Source organism: Zalophus californianus, chromosome 1 (assembly GCF_009762305.2).
Source record: "Zalophus californianus isolate mZalCal1 chromosome 1, mZalCal1.pri.v2, whole genome shotgun sequence".
NCBI lineage: Eukaryota > Metazoa > Chordata > Mammalia > Carnivora > Otariidae > Zalophus > Zalophus californianus.
The window spans coordinates 60,817,246-60,839,377 of NC_045595.1; the positions used below are offsets into that span (position 1 = coordinate 60,817,246).

General features: G+C 46.2%; 1 protein-coding gene across 1 annotated transcript in view; it reads right to left on the reverse strand.

Moving 5' to 3' along the window:
- The window catches only part of LOC113916028, a 120,705-nt gene extending 99,699 nt beyond the window's left edge, over positions 1-21,006 (reverse strand). The window contains exons 1-2 of the mRNA XM_027581880.1: positions 20,787-21,006; positions 16,454-16,512 (exon numbers count right to left, since the gene is read on the reverse strand). Coding sequence (XP_027437681.1) covers positions 16,454-16,512; positions 20,787-21,006 — 279 coding nt within the window. The remainder of the gene's footprint in view (positions 1-16,453; positions 16,513-20,786) is intronic.
- Between the last annotated feature and the right edge of the window lie 1,126 nt (positions 21,007-22,132).

The window sequence follows — 22,132 nt, forward strand, 5'->3', positions numbered from 1 at the left end:
TTATTTAGTATTTTATAGCTGGAGCGTCCATTCAAAGTCCCTATATGCAGACAAAGCAGATTGCTGCATTGTTCCCACTTACGGGTGCTGTTTTCTCTTGCAGGTCTGCAAACAGAAAATGTTCAGGCAACATTTATGTTCTAATTTGCTCAGGCTCTTATAAAAACAGAAAGCCACTAGCATTCTGTCAGCTCATACGCTCCTCCAAAGCTCTGGGTCACTCTCCCTTGACTCCCCACAGTAAAAGGTAAAAAAAAAAATCAATTTAAATCAATCAATATCATTTATATTTGTCTATTTCTAAAAGCTTTGTTAGAAGCAACATTTAAGTTTAATGCTTTCCACTTTCTTCTTTGCTTTCCTAGGACTATAAAACTATCATCACACAGACACAAATTTTTAATTTATCAGGCCCATGATGGGACGAATCACCCTCAGATTCTTTTATTTTTCACCACTCACAGCCGAACATGGCTGCCAGCAAGGATACGTCGTGAACATGAACGTGTGGGCCTGGCACATGCATTACCACTGCCCATTTACCTACACCCTTCGGAAGGCACAATGACAGCGTTCATCCAGCAAACATATGACAGCTTAGGGGAGACAATATATGTGTTTTGATTGGCATTTCAAATTTATGCTGTGTTTATTCTAACATTAAAATCCATTCATATTCTCTACATATACAGCCATCTCTTAATAGTACATTTGAGGATTCTTTTTCCTGCTTCCTGGTCAGGACTGGAATTCAAAATTTGCTGTGGTTGATTAGCTTGCTGATTTTTAAAAACAGATTTCCCTTTTCAAAAATCACTCTTCTGGGGGGCAACTCACATTCTAACCTGAGCTTGTGAAGCAGTGGAATTTTATTCCTGAGTTCAACACTGAAGCAAACTACAGTTGACCCTTGAACAACGTGGGGTTTAAGAGCACTGACTCCCATGCAGTCCAAAATCCTGTATAACTCTTTACTCCCCCAAAACTTAACTGCTCACAGTCCCCTGCTGACTGGAAGTCTTACCAAAAACACAGTCGATTAACACATGTTCTGTATTTTATGTGTATTACATACTGTACTCTTACAATAATAGCTTTTTCTAATTTCTTCAATATTTCTAAGCTATGCAGTTCATCTGTGAGTTTTTCTCAAATTGTTGTAAATCTCCAAAAAATTTTCCCATATATTTATTGAAAAAAATCCACATATAAGCAGATGCGCACCTTTTAAGCCCATGCTATTCAAGGGTCAACTGTACTTCCTTTCACTTAGGATTTGTAATACATTCATCAAATTTCTGTAATGAAACATTTCCATCTGTATTGCGGCAAGGGCTGCAAACATAGATCGTTTAAGAGTATGGACCCAATAAATTCATTATTTAGAAAGGAACTAGTTTGGGTTTGTTAAGAGTTTATCTTGAGCTTCTTAGACAACACAGAAGCACCTCAAATAGTCCACAGAATGAAGTATTAATAGAAGCATCAATAGAGTTTTGAACAGGGTATAAATTTAACAAGGGGAGACAATGGGGTCATCCCTTTCCAGTACAAAAAGCCACTGCCCAACTGTCATCTGAGGCCACTTAAAATAGGAGGAAAGAAAGACACCTCACCACACCTCATGTTAACCAATTGTTTTAGAAGAAAAAAAGAGTAATTTACATTAAATTGTTTTTCATTTGGAGAACACATATTGATTATAAACAACTTCCTCTCTGGTATTGAAAAAAAAATTTTAACTGGAATGTCAAGCAATTTCCCCCCAGTTCTAAGGGGAAATAAACTCACTATTCTCACAGCCATCACAGACTATAGACTACAATGTTCAATTTAGAATTTTTTATCTTCTATAGAAAAATGTTTATTGTAGTGATTAGAGTTCTTTAAAAAAAAAAACCTCTTAGGATGTTGAGGACATTTCCATTGCTCATAGGATTTACAGCTGTTTAAACATTTTGAGCTTTTTGTCTCTACTGCACTGGAATCTGCTCAGACCAAAATCATTGCTTTGTTTACCTGATTGCAAGACAAGCTCCATTTTCCTTCTTGGGGCCTGTTAATGGTCCCTGAACCTGAGATCCCTTCTTCATTTTTTACCCAATAGCACCAGGTATTGAGTTATTACAGCATTGGCCTATACCCCTAAAACAAATGGATTAAGGCAGGACCACCCCAGCCCAGAGAAGAGCCAGCTGACTTGCTTTATGGCTAAGTTATGGCTAAGAGCAAGGGCAGTTGACTGCATGGGGGGAGGCCTGTGACTACACGTCACCAGGGGCATCCCTGAAGAAGTGTGGACCACTCAGGACAGCTCCTCTTACTGCCAATGCCCTGTGCTTTCCCTGATCTGGGTTCTGTGGTGTCTTTTCCTGGCCTTGGCATCTAGCATTGCTGGCTGTGTGCAATTCTCCTCTTTTCATGGAGGTGGTCCATTGGACCACAAGTGCTTTGTGAATTACTCATGAGGAATCACAAGATAGTAGTTATAAAAACCAACACTACCCTATAAAGTTACAGGGTCAGAGTGGCTTAAGCCGTTAAAGGATCAGCGTTTGAAAGGAAAATACGGTAGACCCAAATGCGGTTTCCGTTTATAGGAACCTGACATTGGCAGTCCTACTGCATGCAGTGACGCTCCGCTTTTGCAGAAGAGGCAAAGTGACAGGAATGAGGTGCCATGGCAAGCTAACATCCCAGTCCAGGATTGGATCTACTGATTTCAGGGTGTTGTCCCTCAGGAATCTGGATCTCTGGATATTCAGCGAATACAGGGATGGGATTGTCTTGTGGTTCCTTTTGGAAGGCAAGTCTGGGTCCTTTGTAGGGCCTCTTGTTATTCCCCAACATCTTTGAAACCTAATCCCTATCTGCCCTCACCCTAAAGGCCACTACCATTCCTTGCTTGGGCTAGCACCATCAACATGAGGGGACCTACAGTCTGAGACTCTTTTACCTAAGAGCAGATTAAGGGGACTCTGCGATGCCATCTACCCCCAGAATCCCATCTGTGTGGAGGGCATGGAGCTCGAGTCTGTCTGGCCAACACCAGCACCTAGAAGTGGGGCATGCTCATGAGCAAGAGCTGAGACAGGAGGGTGTGACTAGCGTCCTCTGCTGAGGAAAAGGTCAGGAACCACCGCTAATTGTTGTTCTCGGAGTTCTTCAGTCTTTCTCCTTTGCCTGTAACTCACCTTCTACCACCATCCCCCAGTCTTTCTATCATGGCTTGGTTACCAAAACCTATTTTACCCATTTATTGTCATCTGTTAAGCTCTCATCTCAAACCCCTCAGCGGCTGATAGAGACACAGGCAGCGCCATACCTGGAGGGGGAGACTTGATCCTGCTCTTCCACCCACCTCCACCGCTAGTTGTCTTCCTGATGCATCAATGCGCCATCTGGAAACCTACAACACCTGACCTTATCGTCAGACCTCCAGAGCTCAAGACGAGGGGAGTTAGGCCGGTTACGCGATGCTGAAACTAAGCAACCCTTTCCTGGACAGATCCAGACAGTTCCCAGATTCTTCAGGTGAAAACTGTCCACCACACTTTACAGCCTGTCATCATATCTGAACGTTCCTCACTGTGAGACCTTACGTTGGCTGTGACCTGGGGATCAAGTGATTTGATCATATTAAGGCAGGTGGGGTTGGAGCCCTGGCCGCTTTGTAGGAGCTTTGTTTAGCTCAGGCTTGGCTCATGGACTAGGAGTGAAGAGGAGAGGATGACATGTAGCTTCTCCGAGCCTCCATTTCCTTATCAGTTACCTGGGAAGTACAGCATTAACTCCACAAAGTTTTGGTAGAGGCGAACAGAGATGGTGGGTGAGAAAGATGGCACCAAAAGTACTCCACAAATCTTTCCCAATCCTCTCTCACCCAACCCAGTATTGTATCCCTCAGGAGCTAGTCCATGGTTGCCACCTTTATCCTGGTGAGAGAAGCCATCCTCCCAGCCCCCCACGAGCACTACCTAGCCCAGGAAGCCCTGCCCAGCTCTCAGAGGCAGATATGGCAGGTGGGTGGGGTGCAGGGACTTCCTCCCCACCCCCAGCACGCCTGCACCAGCCCAGCAACCTCCAATGGGTCCTCCTGGCTTCTCAGCAGGCGGGCTCCCAGACATTTCTGTCTTTAGATGCTCTCCAACTTCTCTCTCTGTCTGCCCCCAAACAATGACTGTAGGCCATGCTAGGTACTGGGGTACAGAGGGGAGCAATACAGACACAATCCTGCCCTCGGGGCCCTTACCAGCTAATGGGGACAAAGGAACAAAGAGACCCCCCAAGTACAACGTGAAACCGCAGAGTGTTATGAAACACAGAAGCAGAGACAGCCCATGGCAGGGAGAGGGTAATGGGAAGCATAATGTGATCAGATCTGTGTTTCTGAGGACCACCCTGGATGCTGTATGGCCAGGGACAGGGAGAACAGATGCAGGTGGGTCAGATGGAGGCCAGGGTGTGGGCTCAAAGAGGGAGGCGGTGGCCTTTGCTTGGGTGGTGACTCTGGAGATGGGGTAAATGTGGGCATCAGGGAGATGAAGGTGCCCGGGATGACAACACAACTGGGGCTTGAGCAGGACTTGGGCTAATTCTAGGCCTAACCCCAATCACCAAGAAGCAACAGCACATGGAGAGAAAGCAGAGGACAGCTCAGACCCTGTGTGGAACTCAGCATGGCCTAAATAAATTAAGCAAACAATAAATCACATAATCTCCCTGAATCCTAAAATGTGGCCAGCAGGGCCTCTTCTGATTTTAAGTGGGTACCTCCCTAGAGCTTCAACCATTCTGCCCATATAAAACAGGAATTAGTATTGGGTTTTGTTGGATGGCAGTATCTGCAGCCATCATTCTGCACAGTCCTTTGCAGAAACGAGTGTCTTCTTGCTGCTAACACGGAGCACTACTGTGTGCAAGGACTTCCTCCAGGTACTCACCCGCACACATTCATTGGTCCTGATAACCACCCTTTGAGGGAGTACCATTATTATACATATTTAGAAGCTGATGCACAGAGAGGTTAAGGAACTTGCTCAAAGGCATACAGCAGCAAGCAAGTGGTACGGCCAGGATGTGAACCCTGGCCATCTGAATCCAAGCCTGTGGTCTGTCACTCTCATAAACTCAGCGCCCAACCCTGTGTTGACGGTTTCTCATCCTACCGCCTTCTCCCTCTGCCCTGAAGATGGCTACATCTGCCTTGGTTTCTCTTCCTGCTAACGTGGATACACAGGGGAATCGAGGATGACAGGTGCCACTGAGCATGAACCCATTCCCCCTTCCCTCGTCATTTCTCCAACTAAGGTTTAGGTTGCCATGTGACAGAATGTTTGACTAGTATCTGGAATAAAAAAAATTTCAGGTTGGACACTCCACTGAAGCCAATATCCAGAGTTGATAGTATATGGCCATATACTTTGCAGAGACAGGAATCTAATATTCAAACAAAAAATAGTTCTGAAAGTCTTTGGAACATTTCAACCAAAGATCTGCAGAGGCAGACATAAACCACTGTGAAGAAAACTTTTTCTTCTAATAGGAATAAAACTCTAAGAAAAAAACTTGAGGAAATGACTCACTGATATGCATGGAAGCGAGGGAAAGCGGGCCCTGGGGAGCCACATGGACGGATTACAGAGGCCCTGAGGCCCAGCTGGGAAGGGGAGGCTGGGAAATGAGGCCCGTGGAGCACATCTGAGTTTCTGATTTGTTCTTTCTTTTTCATCTTGCACAGCTCACGATTCAAACACCTGGGGTAGGCGGTCAGCTGGTCTAGAAGCCTGGCCTGAGGCAACTCAGTTTCTGGGCCTCAGAGAGGAAGGACAACAACATGACTGGCCCCCACCTCTTCCAACTGCATGACCTTGAGCCATCTGCCTGCCCTCTCGAAGCCACTGTCTTCATTTGCAAATTGGTGATCAAGGTACCTACTACATGGGTGGTTGTGAAAATAAAATGAAAATATCCACATCAAGAGCTGAGGAAATGCTACAAAGTGATAGTTAACAATGGCAGTCATAAGAAGTCATAGGGGTGAGGAGGCAATTTCCTCTAGGCCCTAGGTCATGCTGCTCAGGGCCCAGGGGGCCGATTTAATTAAGTCCAACCCTGAGGGAGGGAGAACACATACGTGGATATTCCCAATTCAGATGATGCCCTCAGAGCTTGAGCCAACTGCGGTGTGTGATCCTGACCACCCCTGGCCCTCGGGGCAGAGCAGGTGCTGGGAGACTAAGAAGAGGCAGCCTGACTGGAGGGACGAGTGGTGAGGGGACCAGGAAGTCTTCCCCAAGCACTCTAGATCCTGACATTGGAATATCTCCACACCTGCAGTCACCTCTGTCAAGACAACACCTTCGGGCCAACCTATCTGTGAGAGAAGGTCACAGGTGTCTGTGGGATTCCTTACTAGTTAGTGGAGCATTCTTGCCCACAACCAGAGAGAGTTAGAAATAACCATTGTCCTTCCCACATGAAATTAGTTCCCAATCCTGTAACTTGAAATTATTGATGAACCCAAGCTTCTCTCAATTGGTGGGCGTCCAAGAGAACAGCTCCCCACTGCCCACCTGAGCTGCTTTGTCACTCTGCAGGGGGCCCTCAGCAGGGCCGGGCCTGTCAGGGGCCTGCATCCCTGAGGCAGCTTCCCCACCACCCCAGCCCACAGACTCCATGGCAAAGGCTCTGCCCTGCCTCTGTGTCAGCAGGCACTCTGCCACCCACACGGCAAACTCTGACCAAACCTCAGCTGTTGGCCTGGGCCACAGTTCCGCCTGGGGACAGTGAATCCTGTCAGTGTGCTTTCAATCAAATGACTCAGCCTCCTTCTTAAAGCAATGCGGTTCGACCCTTCTCAAGTACAGTAACTCCTATAAATAAAGATATAAATGGTGCTAATCTGGAGGATTCGGCCATTCTTGTGCATAAAAGGATTTTTCTGTGTAGGCTTGTTGTGAATTGTCCTTTCTCAGTGGCTTAATTGTCAGCCAGACATTGATAGCAGAGTGGAGAAGGTGCTGGCCATGCTGGTGGGAGGTGCTCACAGGGGGACCTCCCAGGGCCGTCCACATGTTTCAGGCCCCAGAGCCCATGGGGTGGCTGAGGGCCGGGGCATTGGAGGGCGGCGTGCCACAGTCCAGAGCCTGGCATGCTCCTAGCACTGGGGGGGGGAGGGGGGCGGCGGTTTGCTGTGGCAGGGAGACCTGAGTAGGGCAATGGAGACTGACTGTGCTTTTCCCCAGAAATTGCCAAAGGGCCTCAGAGCTGAGGGACAAGTTTGGAATGTTACAGCCATCTTCAAGGCCATAGTCCACTGTGGCTTTGTGGCTGTTTTCCTTCCGGGATTAGTTCTTTCCTACATGAGGCTGTTGGTATGTCAGCCATCACTGTCTGCTTTCCTCATCCCACCCCTATCTGGGAATTTTCCCATCTCAGCGCTGCCACACTGATGCTGGGCTGCTCAAGCGGGGACATGGCCCCCCTTGGCTGTGTCATCGTCCCATGCCTGAGCCATGCTGCCCAGTTCGTGGAGAGCCTTTGCTGCAGGGCTCGTAGTCAGGTAGGAGGGCTGGTGTGGGCACTTTCTCCCCCTGCTGTAGATAGTGGCTGACAGACCAACACCCTAACCTCCTCTCCTACCCCTCACTAGAGTCCCCCACACACCTGTAGTTCCTAAGTAAGCCCTGCTCGCTCAGGCCTTCTGCCTCTGCACATGTCCACAGAGGGTCCTCAGACTCTCACGCCTTCTTCCTCCTCCACTAAGACTGAGTTCTGGAAGCTTCTCCAGCCCCTTTGCCCCCCATGGGTGAGGCCCTCTGCACCCTGGATCAGCTCCCTCCCACAGTTTCTCCCTTCCCTGGTGTGCTCCCAGCCCTCCACCCTATGGGAATGGGGGGGCAGAGCCAGCACCCTTCATCAACATGCGCCTGTCCAAAGGAGGGGCCTGGCTGTCTCCACATTCTAAGGGATCTCCAGGAGAGGAAGGCTCAGCCCTTTGAGGCTACCCACAAAACAGCAGCCCCAGAGGGGGCTTACTGGGTATAGCCAGGAGCTGCACAAAACAGAGAGGCTGTGCTCGCTGAACCACCCTTCATAACTTGTCCTGGCAGGTCAACTAAGCTGGAGACTGCGGGACACAGCAAGAGGGCAACAGCAGGGGGGTTACTGGCATCCTTCCCCCCACATACACACACTACAAATACTTTCCAGCTATGCCTCAAAATTCTTGTTCCTTCAAAGAAGGAGGTGGAGGAATTTCCAAAAGTCCCACCCGAGTGCTGGGAGGCTGCTCTGAGAGGGCAGGTATGGGTGAGCAGCTTGACCGGGGCGGGGGGGGGGAGGGGGGAGGAGAGGGAAGGACGAGGCAGCAGCAGGAAGGAACAGAGTTCACGGGGAGGGGGGAGGGGGACAGTGCACGTGTGCATGTGTATGTGTGTGCACTTGCTTGCACGTGTGCATCCATGTGTACGTGTGTATGCATGCATGTTGGGCAGAAGCAGTGAGAAGAGCAGAAGCTGCAGGCTGGGAAGCCCAAGATGAACACCCAGCACATCCCCACTCAGAGGGAAAGCAAGAGCCTGGGTCACTACCCAGAGCATCCAGTCAACGACACTAAAAAATGATGTCCCAGGCACCTCAGTAGGGGTGTGTGATACAGATGAGAGCCCCTGCAAAGGCCCTGTCCTGGGAGCTGAAGGGTGGGTAGGGATGGACCCTGCCTGCAGGATGGAGCTAGAGGGTGGAAGTGGGCCCTGCGGGCACTCAAACATGAGCCAGGGCAGATGAGGAAAGAGAGCCAGGGACTAGAGGTGTGGGGGAAGATAGGGGACCTTAGAAATGAGGGGTTTGGCCACAGGCATCAAGAGAAGAAGCTTGCAGAGCAGGCCTTGAGGGAGATTAGATCAGCAAACAGAGGGGAAGACAGAAAAGGAGAGAGTGTGCAGGGGCTGCAGGGTCGGGGAGCCCTACCAGCAGCCCTGAGGGGCAGGGGGCAGGGAAGGCAGGGTTGGGCAGGTGATGGAGAGGTGACTGGTCCTGTCCTCAGACAAAGGAGCCAGAGACCACTGTGGAGCATTGACAGTCAGCTGGGCATGAGATGGTATGGGCCTGAATGAGTGGCTAGAGAGACAGGGCGCTGCAGGGGACCACGGCAGTGGTGGAGGTGGCAGGCCTTGGGTACCACACTGGACCACGGGAGGAGGAGCTGCTGAGGTTTGTACACGATTCCAAATTCCTGGGGAGCAGGGTGGGAAAGGCACACCACCTTCACCTATGCCCAAGGACACGCCCAGCAGGAGCTAGAAAACTGTGTCTGGAGGGGTCACTGCTAGACACAGGTCTAGGGCTCATCTGCACAGTGGGCAGAGCAGAAGTGAGGAGACTGCGAGGAGGCAGCAAAGACGATGAGGCTAAGGACACTGGCCTAGGAGGGCCTGACTCACTGCAGGTCCCCAACAAGTGTACACAGGCTGGCGGGGGTGGGGGGGCAGGGGAAGCGGCATCCCAGAAGAAACTCCTATGGATGTAACCAGATGCAGACTGTGGCAGAAGCCCCAGGGGACCTGAGAAGTTATCAGTGTCCAAGCCCCACCCCCAGAGCTTCTGATTCAGTCTGGGCCAGGGCTTGGCATCAGCAAGTTTTGAAAACCCCCTAACCATGAAGACAGAATGGAGAGAACTGAAAGAAATGTTCTAATTCTAGGTTTTTGTAAAGAATCTCCTAGGTAATTGTGAGGTAGGGCCAGTATGGAGGATCTTGGGCCAAAAGGGAGATGGAGAGGAGAGGTCCAGGCTGTGATCTTCCTGAGGACAGTGCCACCTTACCCAGCTGCGCCCACCATGTTGTCCGTCCCTCCCCATACAAGCTTCCTGTGGGTACTGGGCTGCATGGAGTCACCCTGGGCAGACACAAAAGGGATGGTCACAACTGCAAAGCATCCTTTACCCCTCTTTCCTCCCCACATATCTATTTGTAAAGTCTTAGGATGGTGGGAGCCAAAGACCCCAAGCTCCACCAGGAGTAAGTCCACTGGCCCAGTGACTTTTGTGTCCCAGAACAGATTCTGAGAATGTCAAAGTTAATGCAGTCAGAAGACCCTCTACATTTATGGGGGAAGCTTTAGCTGGTTTTAGTAAAAGGCCTGTGCCTGTGGGATGAATAAGTTGTCCTAACTTCTCAACTGGTCCTGCCTTGACTGAAGGAGGGGTCTATGCTTCCTTTTTTAAGCACACTTGAGGTAAATTCTTTCAGACGCAGGAGTCCACACAGGAATCAGATGATGAAGCCCTACCCATGTGCAACAGGGTAGAGTCACCACAAAGAGGAAGTGGTAGAAGGACCTTCTGGAAGGGCAAATCCAGACTTTTGTCCCTAATGCCCTTCTTCCAAAGCCAGAACTGTCTCTGAGAGCACCTCACATGGACACTCAAAGCGAAACACATGAGCCAGGACCTGAGTAGGTTCTGGGGTAACTGAGACTAACTGCCCAGTTGGGGACTGAGTCTCAGAGCCCCAACAATAGTCAAAGTCATGGAAGCAAAGAATGGAATGGTGGTTGCCAGGGGCTGGGGGAGGGGGAATGGAGAGTTGCTAATCAACGGGTATAAAATTTCAGTTATGCAAGATGAATACATTCTAGAGATGTGCTGTACAACATTATGCCTATAGATAACAATACTGTATTGTATACTTATAAATCTGTTTAAGAGGGTAGACCTCATTCTAAGTGTTCCTACCACGATAAAATTAAAAAAAAAAAAAAAAGCAGTGACAATATCATGCACTGTGTCCTGATTGAAAGTGTTCGGTTCTATTCAAAAATGTAAGAACAAGAATGCAACGGGAGCCACCCTGATTTGCAAGGTAGCTGTGCAGGGCCCACCATGTAGAGAGCACCATGGTCCAGTTTCTGCAGCGTGGACTGTGTTAGCTCACGTCGTCCACGAAGGGGACTTCATGGCAAGCCTGACCCCTTTCCTGGATTCCCTGAGGCAATGCCATCCAGCACGTAGTCACTAGCTCCATGTGGCTTTTTAAACTTTTAATTTTAATTAAAAGGAAATAAGATTTCTGAAATTCAGCTTTTCAGTCACACTAGCCACATTTTGAGTGTTCAGTTGCTGCATGTGGCTAGTGGTTCTATACTGCGCAGTGCGGATACAGGGCACTTCCGTCCTCACAGAAAGTTCCACTGGACGATGCTGCTCAAGAAATAGGCTCTATGAGGAACCTGGCCAGCCTCATGTTTAGATCTAGAAAAATTAAGATTGTTTAGTCATCGTGGCTACCACCAGTAGCATCCCTAGACTGTTACACAAGAAGAAGGAGGAGGAGGAGGAGGAGAAGGAGAAGGAGAAAACCTGGAATTTGGCCAATTTTCCTACATTTACTAACATCTCCGAAGAAACGGCAGAAGTTGTCATCTCTATAAATGTTCACCTTGTGCTGTTTTAGTTTTTATTTAACTGTCAATTTAAATCCTTGCCTAGAGAGTGTTTGTCTGTCTGCCTGCTGCAGCATCCCAGCTCCACAACTACTTGGCTAAGACATACCTCCACGGGGTGTTCATGAAGGCCTGAGTTAGAACTTGTCTGGGCTGAAAATTCATGCTCCCCCAAATTATTTCCAGAGATAGAAGAGCCTAACAACGTGGGTCTATAGTAGGTTTCACTTTTTAGAGTCTTGTCTTGAATTTTAATGAGAAGGGAGAAAAATGGTCTTGAAGAACTCATGGGAAGATGGGGGTGTTTGCAGGGGTCTATGAAAGAGCGTAGCAGCAAAATGAGCGTTCTGGAGAGTACAGTCGCCTTGCTGGAGAGTAACATTGGTTAAGACACTGGGTTTTCAAATTCTTGAGTTAGGCACATAATTCATAGACTGGGTATCCCCTCTGCTTGGCTGAGACGAAATCAAGCCCATCAGATGATGGGTTTGCATGTTCACCGAAGCACAGCCACGGCGGGGGGATGGGTGCACAGCAAGATGAAGAGACTTAACCTGAAAGTAGGACTAACTGGCTTCACTTGATTTTTTGATTTTTTAAAATGAAACTTAAAGCCCCCATCCCCAACACACACACACACACACACACACACACACACACACACACACACCCCAAAGCCAAAACAAACCAAAAATTCTACCACACATTACTTTTTCACTACATTTCTACATAACCGTGGTGGGGTCTACCTATTGATAAGAAAATAACTTTTGTCACAGCATGTATCTCAAACAAAAACTAAGCTGGAGAAACAGTCGAGCCTATTTTCTTTAGTGTTATAGGATGTCTGGTTATGCCTATTTCTCAGTATTAGGTTTTGAATTAAACTGGAATGGTTTAGGTTCCCTTAAAATGGGACATAAGCATTTAACTATTAATAAATACAACAGTATGCTTATAGGTATGTTATATATTCATACAATGTACTTATATTATTAATATATCAATAAGTATAAGAAGTCATTGGCTGACTGTGGCCCCCAGCTAATCCCCTCTTACATGGGGAATATGGATTCTTAAGAGGCACATGGGGGTTTAATAAAGGTTTCCTCTGTGTCACAGGGTTTCTGTTAGTGAAACTAACTTATATAAAGTTCGGAGGGTACATGCCCCAAGAAAACTGCCTGTTGATTTTCTGTTGGCATGAGCAATTACACCTGAAAATAAATTTTTTATTAAATGTGAAGCTAGATCTATTTAAAGTAGTATATGCCAAACTACTTCACTGATAATTGAATTAGTACATTGTAGTTTTTCTTTATTTTGCCTGAATGTGTTTTTATTAAAGTGGGGAAAAAAACCACCAATTTTTAAAAGGCATTTTACCCCTCAATCCATTACATCAGCCTAGCTATTATTGAAATCATTGTTGGAAGAAAAAGTCGTCCCACTTCTGTTAAATGAATGTAACTTTATGCTTCTTTTAAGGGAAAAGTGCTTGGACTCCGGTTTCCGAAAATATAGCAGTTATAAGAAAAAAATACAGGAGTTCCAGCTACTTCCTTATCTCCATTTAACATATATAAAAAATCAAACCTCAGAAATCATAATGTCCATTTCTGCAAAACAGCTGCAAATGTGACCCTGTTTTTGAAACTTATAGTGAATAAAGTTTCTTTTAAAACAATTCAAAAGCTTTACCGAGGACCAGCTGAGTATATTGAAGTTATTTTTAATTCTACTGAAGAGATCTATGTGTGCTTACATTTGTGCTGCCTTTAAATATTCTCACGGTAGGATGTTAAGGATTGGTTAGAAATCAGTCTATTAAAGCTATAAAGATATAAATACATGGGTATTTATATCACCAAACTGGGTATTATATTACCAACACATAATCTTTAATATCTTTCAGTCAGAAAATAGTTCATATAACTTCTACCTAAGGTCCTATTGATTTTTCTCCCTTCATTTAATTAAAAGAAATTAGTAAAACTATCCAAAACTTAAGACAACAGCAAGGCCTGTAAATGCAGTTTTCAGACTCAAATTTCTCCGGGAAATGTTTTCTTTCCAATTTTCTTTTCCCCAGGATTTAATTTGGTGACGTCCAATAAGTCCCAGTTTTGACATTTACAGACATACATTTCTCTGTAGGTTAAAAGTAATGAAGTTTATGCAAATAGCTAATTCCCAAGTTTAAAGTTCTCATATAACCTCGTTTTTCCTAAAATCTCAATGCATAATTCCCCAACCTTAAACTATCAAATTTGATTGCCTCTCTTTGTGCCAAAAACCACGTAAGACAAATTGTTTCTGTTACAAATCTGTATACATACATAAGGGAATATATAGATAAAAGATTTTACTTATAAATGATATTACTAAAACATGTAGCTCTCCTAAAATCATATACTGTTAAGCACCTGCAACTGGCTAGGTCTCAGATAATCCCATTTTCTCATCAAAATCTGCATTCTCTTACTGCTAATTGGAAACCTTAAAGAAGAAATCAGAAGCACTTTAATGAAGTAGATGAGACCAAGCAAAAGTTCTTGAAACCCTATGGAAGAATAGTAGACATGATCAGGGCCTGATGTCATGTCTTTGATAGGCTCACTTGTCCTATTTCACCCGTTCTTTATGATAAGTCATAGGTTCTTCTGGTTATCAGATATGACCTGAGATTTAGCAAGTGAAAACTCTGCGGTAGCACACTTTTAAAATTCTTGAATACTGGGGCACCTGGGTGGCTCAGTCGTTACGCGTCTGCCTTTGGCTCGGGTCACGATCCCAGGGTCCTGGGATTGAACCCCTCATCGGGCTCCCTGCTCGGCGGGGAGCCTGCTTCTCCCTCTGCCGCTCCCCCTGCTTGTGTTCCCTCTCTTGCTGTCTCGCTTTCTCTGTCAAATAAATAAATAAAATCTTAAAAAAAAAAATTCTTGAATACTGCCCAGGAACTGGAAGAGTCATTTGTCTAGAGTGTAATTTGATTTTTGCCATTAAAAAACAACAACAACAACAACAACAATTAAAACCTGATTGGCAAAGAGCCCATTGGCTTCATTCACCTACAGAAGACAAAGAATTCCTGATGGAAGCTAGGCTGCACCCTGCCCAGTGGGCTGGAAGAGTACACTGTATCCCACCGTCCTGGGGTAAAGCAGGATTATAGCTACTACAGTGCTGCATGCTCCCTCTGGGCTGGATTCCACAGAGACAACCAGCCGTCAGGGAGCCAGCTCTATGCCAACCACAGAAAGTAACAAAAAATACCTCTCTCCCAGAAATACATAGATTCATAATCACTGCTCTATCAGGAAAATGGATTTTAACGAATTGCTCATAAAACTTAATAAAATTGAGATTCCTTTACTTATCATTCACTGGGAAATTTTAAAACAAAAAAAAGATTTAGCTTTCCGAATGCATGGGTACTTCTCTGCTCGGTTGTTCTTAAAAATAATTTATGTAAAGCAGGCTTTTCTCTAAATATACTGTGCTCTACCATATACACATTGAAAATGATATTTGCATACAGTGAGTGTATGCACTGATACACACATGGTAAAAACTTAAAAAATATGGACTGCATAAATCAGTTGCTGATTTTAAATATACACCAACTTAAACAGATTTGTTTGCAATTTCTGAACTCCTCAGGTAGAAAAGATCTTTCTCGCTGGCTGTGGTTCTAGAAGATGTTTATACTCTTATAGAGTGTGCAAAACTGCTTCCCCATATAAACAAAGAAAGAAAGCTTCCAAGATCTTGGTATTCGAACCTTGCCTCTGCTATTAAAAATCTACGCGATGAATGTGATGGAGAGTGGCGCAATCAGTCTGTCATGCTACAGTAAACATGATATTTTGTGTGCTGCCCAAGACATTTTTTCTCATGAATATAAGTCGCCTGCCATTTATTATGAGATTTTTTTCCCCGATTGACACCCCATTATGTATATTCAGTCAAGCTCAAACACGATTTCAAGTGATCAATATACTATTTGTGCTGAAAGTCTATTAGCAGCTCTAGCAATAAACTCTGCAGTGAAACAAAAATGGAGAGATATTTAGTGAACGGAATTACAGGGAAATCCAGGTTCTGGGCAAGGGGGCAGAGACAGGAAGGCAGAAAAGCAAGGGGAAGAAAAGGTAGGGCAGATGGTTTTCTTAATAAAAATCAGCTTTCTAGAGCCTGACCACTGATGAAATGCATTAAATGCCTTAGAATTTTGCAAAAATATCTTAAATTCATGTTGAGATCTCTAAAGAAGTAGGGAGGGGTCTAAACCAGCACTGAATCCCTTTCTGAGAACATATAGCTTCCTTCCTAAGAGCTGTACTTGGAAGTACTTGATCACCGAAAAGTGGAGAAGGTGGACTGATCCTGGGGGAATCTGCAAAATTGTGCACCATCCACATCTTTGTGTGAAACAGCAATGGCCTCCTACAGATTTTGACTCTTCCTGTTTTATAAATGAAATGTACCAGATCACTATAGTGTGACCATAGCAGCTGAGCTAAGGACGCATTTGGGTTAATGTACGTGGTAGGAAAAGGAGCTTGATGGGAACCACAGGATATTTCATCTGGCACAAAAGAACTCTAGTCCTGAAGCTACATGTGTCTCCATACTGGAATCTGTCTGCTTGAGCTGGGAGAAGATTAGAATAGGCAGGGCCACCCAGAAAGATGTGACATCTGGGAAAGTGTCAATTCAAGCATCACCCAGACACCAAAGATTCGTATTCTATTATCAGAAAAATGATGAGGTGGGGAGGGTAGAGAAGAATGCTGCTCCATGGCCGTATTATTGTATAACGTTACCTTGCTGTGTGGTAAGCAAACCGTTGGTCTAAGTTAGGCACCCCTCCTCCAACCCAAGGCGGTGGTAGCTTACTTATGAGGCTAGAGTCTTGAGTAGAAGGAACAAAAATAAGACAAACTGTTCTGCATGGAGCTCCAGAATTATCGATATTTCATTATTTGGTTTGTTGAACTTACACTTTGAACCATTCTCAGGCAGAAGAGCAGAGTCACCATCCACTGTATCAAAGGAAGACCTGTAAAATGAAAATATTTAGATCAATAGCAGTCTGGATAGTTTCCAAATTCCATAAGTAGTAAAGAAGATTTACAGGAATTTGACCAAAAGAGATGCATCCTGAGCTACGCTGGGACAAAAGCTGTTTCTCATGCTATTTTTAGTTCTAAAACCTAGAGCACGAGTATGTTTAAGTTGGCAACCTAAAAGAAAACACATTGCAAAAAATATACTTTACTTATAATACGAACTATTGTGTTTGTTCACTGCCTCTTCTTGAGGGTTGTAAGCACAAAGATACCCAAGCACAGAAGGATCAGGACCCAATATCTGCCAGAAAAGAAATAAATAAAACCCTCTCCATCACCCTGAGTCTACTCAAAATAAACAACTGTGTAGGATGCATGCACAGGTGGCAAAATGTGCACACCGAAGTGTATTCTTGATTTTGCAGAGATATATGTGCAAGTATGTAATGTCACATGACTTTTAAGAAGCAGCAATTTCCAAATGGTTTTTTATTTTATTTTTATTTTTTTTAAAAGATTTTTATTTGAGAAAGAACAAGAGCAAGAGAGATCAGAGAGGGAGAGGGAGAAGCAGACTCCCTGCTGAGCAGAGAGCCTGATGCAGCCTCCATCCCAGGACCCCAAGATCATAATCTGAGACGGAGGCATATGTTTAACCAACTGAGCCACCCAGGTGCCCCACCAATGGTTTTTTAAAGGCATCTTCCTACTAACACTTAACTCAACCCAATACTCACACACCCAAAAATATATAATTAACTTTTAAATACATAAATGCACTCATATTACTAATCTTACAGCTCACTAGAATAAGTAGATTAGCAAGGTGAGTTTTCTTCAATCTCCTTGCAAAATACATGTAACCTGACATCCTCAAATGGAAAAAGGTAAATTCCTGGAGGCCAACTCTAAAAGAAGTCAAACATCAGACGCTCCTCTCCATCCTGCAAGGCTCTCCAGGGTCCTGAAAAAGCTCAGATGAAATACCATCTCTTCTGGTAAAAAAATGAGATTTGTTGGCAGGCTAAAGCAGCCCAGGTATTTATTCAGCCAGCACATTCACTTCACCAGGAGGTGGGTGTTCTGGAATGCTCCTCATACAATGCTGTGTACATATTTACTGTCAGAACTCAAGGAAGTACTGTTCTGGAACCTTCTCACAGTGCAATTAACTGTGCAAGTGGGCAGAGCTAACTTCCACAAAATAATCACTGCAAATCTTAGGAAAAGACACTCTTTGAAACCAGGCTGCCTGGGTACCAGTGTCTGATCAAGGCTCTGGAGACATCCTACCATTCTGATTCTTGAGGCTAAAGCTGAGATCTATTTTGATTTCAGAATGACCCACAATCATGGGCAGTTTATCTGACTGTATGTTCCTAGTGAAATCTCAAAGTCTTCTAGGTGCTAGGATTTGTAGGTGTGGCTTGTGGATTTTAAAGAGAGGAAAGAGAGCATAAGAAAGAAGGGAAAAAAAAAAGCAGAAGGTGGTTTTAGTAGCTTTGGACCTACATTGATTCTCAACAGAACATAGAATTTTTACCGGGAGTCTCAACTCAGTCAGGAATTAACTGTTAAGATACTGCTAACTGGTCACCGCTTCCAGACTCAGTAGCGCATTAATTCACTCTAGCCATCAGGGGAAAAGTATTATTGTCTCTTTTTTAAATAATTTATTTCTCTTAAAAAATGAATGGTAACATCAAGTAGGCATCCTTTTGAATTGTTTGTTTTGTTTTGTTTTTTTTTAAAGGAAAGAAAAAAGTCTTGGAATCTCTCTTTGTCATGGTCAGACCGGCTGTCTGCAGTAGACAATGCGGGTAAGCATGGCTATGATCATAATGATTTGTGAATTTATAAAAATTGCCTCTTTCTTCAGAGCAACTCAAAACATTTTCTTTCCCATAGATTTTGAAATAAGATCTGAAATCTCCTTGCCTTGCTGCAAAAATGCCTTGCCTTCTAATCTGATATGACATGACTGGGTTCTGATTGAAGGACCAAGTAGTAGAAGGTAAGCTCATTCACCTGTTTTTTGCTCCAATTATGCATGTCTGTTCTGAGATGCCAGGTGCTTGTCTATTCTGCAAACAGGTTTATTGCCTGAAAATGAGCCCCGTTTTCTAAAAAAACTTACTTTTATAAATAAATTGTATTAAAAATACCAGAGCAAAAATAACTTTTTGGCTTTACTGTATGTTTTGATATTTGTCCTTCCAATCATGTCTTTTAGCCCCGGGATCTTAAAATTTGGAAGCAGCTCCTACTTCATAGCGCTCTTCTATCAAAATCAACCTCTGAAAGTTAAAAGGATATTTAACAAACTGTCAGGTGAAACAGAGTTAACACTGTGCTTTTCAAGACCTACCTAAGGATTGAAGGCTACCCTCCACAATTTTAGTAATCATTAAAGTAAATGTAATACCCAAGCCTAGAAACTGCCTGTCTCTGCACCACTGCAATTCTCGAATTCCTTTCTGGGCCTTTCATGCAGATGCTCAGAAACAGGGTGGGGCTCCCTAGTCTTGCATTCAATGTTAAGGGAGTCTGTGCTGCAAAGGAAACTCAATTAATCGTTCATATTCCCGTTTTTCAGTACCCTTCACAAATACCTTTGATATAATCCTGTTTAGGAGTGCCACTATTTCTCATGTTAAGATTTAGATTAAAATCTTTGTGCCAAACCAAATGTTCTGTGCACAAGCATGGATGACAGGTATTGAAATGAAGGTGACAAGTCAAGGAATGGGGGAAAACCTCCCTGAAGAAGAGAAGGGAAGAGGAGATGAGCTTCTCTGTTTACGGACGTCTCTGCTGGAGCTTTCTTTCCTTTATTATTATTTTTATTGTTGGGGGGGGTGTTGCAGGTACAGTTCTTTTAGGGTCTGTAAGTAAAATCCAAGCCTGCTAAGCCATTCTGGTTCCCTTATGAGTCAGCAGCCACTGAGCAGTTCAGACTGTGCAGCCCAGAGTAAATGGACAAGAGCTGTCTTTGGACACACCCATTTTACTAATCCTGACTGATTTTTTTAAAAAAATCATCTTTATGCTACTTGGTGTTTGACCTCAGAACTTGCATCAAAAACTGCACCCTTCCACCTCCACCAAAGACTCAGGCTCCAATGTGGAAGCACTCTCCTTCAGCTCTTTCACTGATGAGCACAATTGGATTAGGGTTTATTTCTCCCTTCCTGGGCAACTCCTGTTTCTTTTTCTCTCTAGTCTGCATGTTATCAGCTTGACATTCCCTTCAGTGGCATATGACAAATCAAATTGGCCATCATTGCACTCATCAAAGGAGGATGTTTTCTATTTCCGAGGACTGTTTCCTCCACTCCTTTCACAATCGTGGACACGCCAAAAAAAAAAAAAAATGTCTTGGGTTTGTTTGTTTGTTTGTTTGTTTGTTTTGAGGGGGTAGGGTGGTAGGAGATAATGAATGGATACAACTTGCACTAAAGAAAGAAAAGCAACTGATACTCATAAAGCCAAGGGCACAGTCTCAAAATGTGATTTTTAAATACCCAGTGCCTACACCTTAAATTTAAAGCATTCATTCAGAAATGCAGATGTTAGTAGCTTTGAAAAACTTTACCAAAAACATGAAGTACATTATTTTTCACATCTTTTTGCATGATTCAGCACTTTTAATACTAATTTCTGCCAAGAAGTTAAAACGTAAAAGGAATAATTTCTGGATGTCTTAAAATTTCACACACTCTTTATAAGCACCTGCACTCCTGCTATTATAGGGGCATATCAGGAATCCGGTGTGGGGTGGGGGGAGTCAATGGTTTGCTGTCATATCATCTATCTAGTGACCACCTCAGAGCAGCGCAATTCCCTCTCTGGGATCTAAGTGGCTTCTGGGGATGGAATGACCCACCGCAGAGACTTCGCCCTATCTCGGGCTCATTCTCCTAGCCAGGTGCCACACACACACATACATACACACGCTCAGGCACACTCGAATGCACCTGTCTCACCCCTGTCAGCTGCAGCCACACGTTCCACCTGATGTGTCTTTTCAACCTTTGTCAAGTATCTCAAGACAAGAATTTCCCAAAGCCCTTCCCCCAAATCCAGGCTTTCGCGGGAGACCCCAAACCGCTGGAGCAGCGAGAGGAGGCCGAGATGGAGAGAAACCTCGGACTCGCTCTGCAAACTTAACCTGCGCATCGCACGGATCCGCGTCTGCATCCGAGGACCCGCAAGTCTCCCCGCACTGTCCCCGCAGCATCCCACGCCCGTACTGCACACTCACCTGCGGGTAGGAGAGCCGCGCGCCAACGCGGTCTAGCCTCCCGTAGCGACCTCCGCCGGCGAGCCTCCGCACTGGGTGTCGGCAGCGCCCTCAAGGGTGGCGGGGACCGCTGGCCCGTTCCGCGCTGGGCGGTGGGACGCCGGCAGCCGGCGGGAGGAGCGCGCCCGGGCGGGTCCGCGCCGAGCCCGAGCGAGCGGGCGAGCGGGGCGGGAGGGGCCATTTGTAACCGAGCAGACGCTACCACCGCCCCTTACTCGCGGGGGGCGGGGGCGGGCGGTCAGGTGACGGCGGCCCACCCTCCGCCGCCGAGCCGGGTGGTTCCTGCCCAGGAGGAGCCCCCTGGCGCGCTCTGATTGGAACTCCCGCCGCAGTGGCGGGGGAGGGGGGCACGTGACAGCCCGGCCCCGCGGCCCGGCGCGCCCCACCCCCGCTAGGCACCCCATCTTCCTCCTGGAAAAGCCGGGGGACACAGGGAAGGCGGGGGAGCTCGCGGGGTGCAGGAGAGCCTACCAGCCCCCCTTAGTCACAGCTCGGGGTGCTCCCAGCCGCTGAACCGGGAGAGGAAGGGCTCCCTGGCGGCCAGCGGGCCTTCACTGTCCTCCTGCCCTGCCCTTGGCCGCAGTACCCTCCCCCGCCCCCCACATCTCCGGGCACAGACACACTGTGTAGACCACCGCCACTCCATAGATGCCAGTGGCACTTTAGGAGTGTGTTTTTGGTTTTTGTTTTGTTTTGTTTTTCTCTCTGCACACCGGCACATTGTGCCAGAGAGAACCCAAGACTATGCACTGCAGACCCCGCCCAACTCCGAGGCCTGGGAGAGCCCCGACCACGCCCGGGGATGTCTGACAGCTCCGGGGTTAGGTCGCAGAGAGTCTGCTCCCTCCGGAGAAGGAGGGGGCGCCGCGGGAGCTGCAAGTTCCCGACCCTCCACTGGAAGCACGCCGCTGGGTGGAGGAGGGAAAGGGCAGCCATGAGGGTGCGAATCCGGTTCCCAGCCTCCGGGGGCATGTTGCTGATGATAAAGGTCAAATTAAAACTACTAAGCTAGTGGTGCTGGCAGGGACGCGCCTCCTGGTCGTGGAAAGCCCGGCTATTAATCATCCATAACAAGCATTGCTTTTCTCACGTGGGAGAATGGGGCCGTACGAGACCCCCCTCCCCCCGAGTTGTGGTCCCGCAGAACCGATGGATTCCGCAGCCTCTTCCCCCACCTCCCCGTGGCCCTGCACCACCCTAGAAGGCAAGAATTCGGAGAAAATGCGGTGTCACGTTCGCCACTGTGCCTGCGGACGCGTCTGCGCCAGCTCCAGCAACACGTGGGGACCGCGAATCTGGGCATCTGC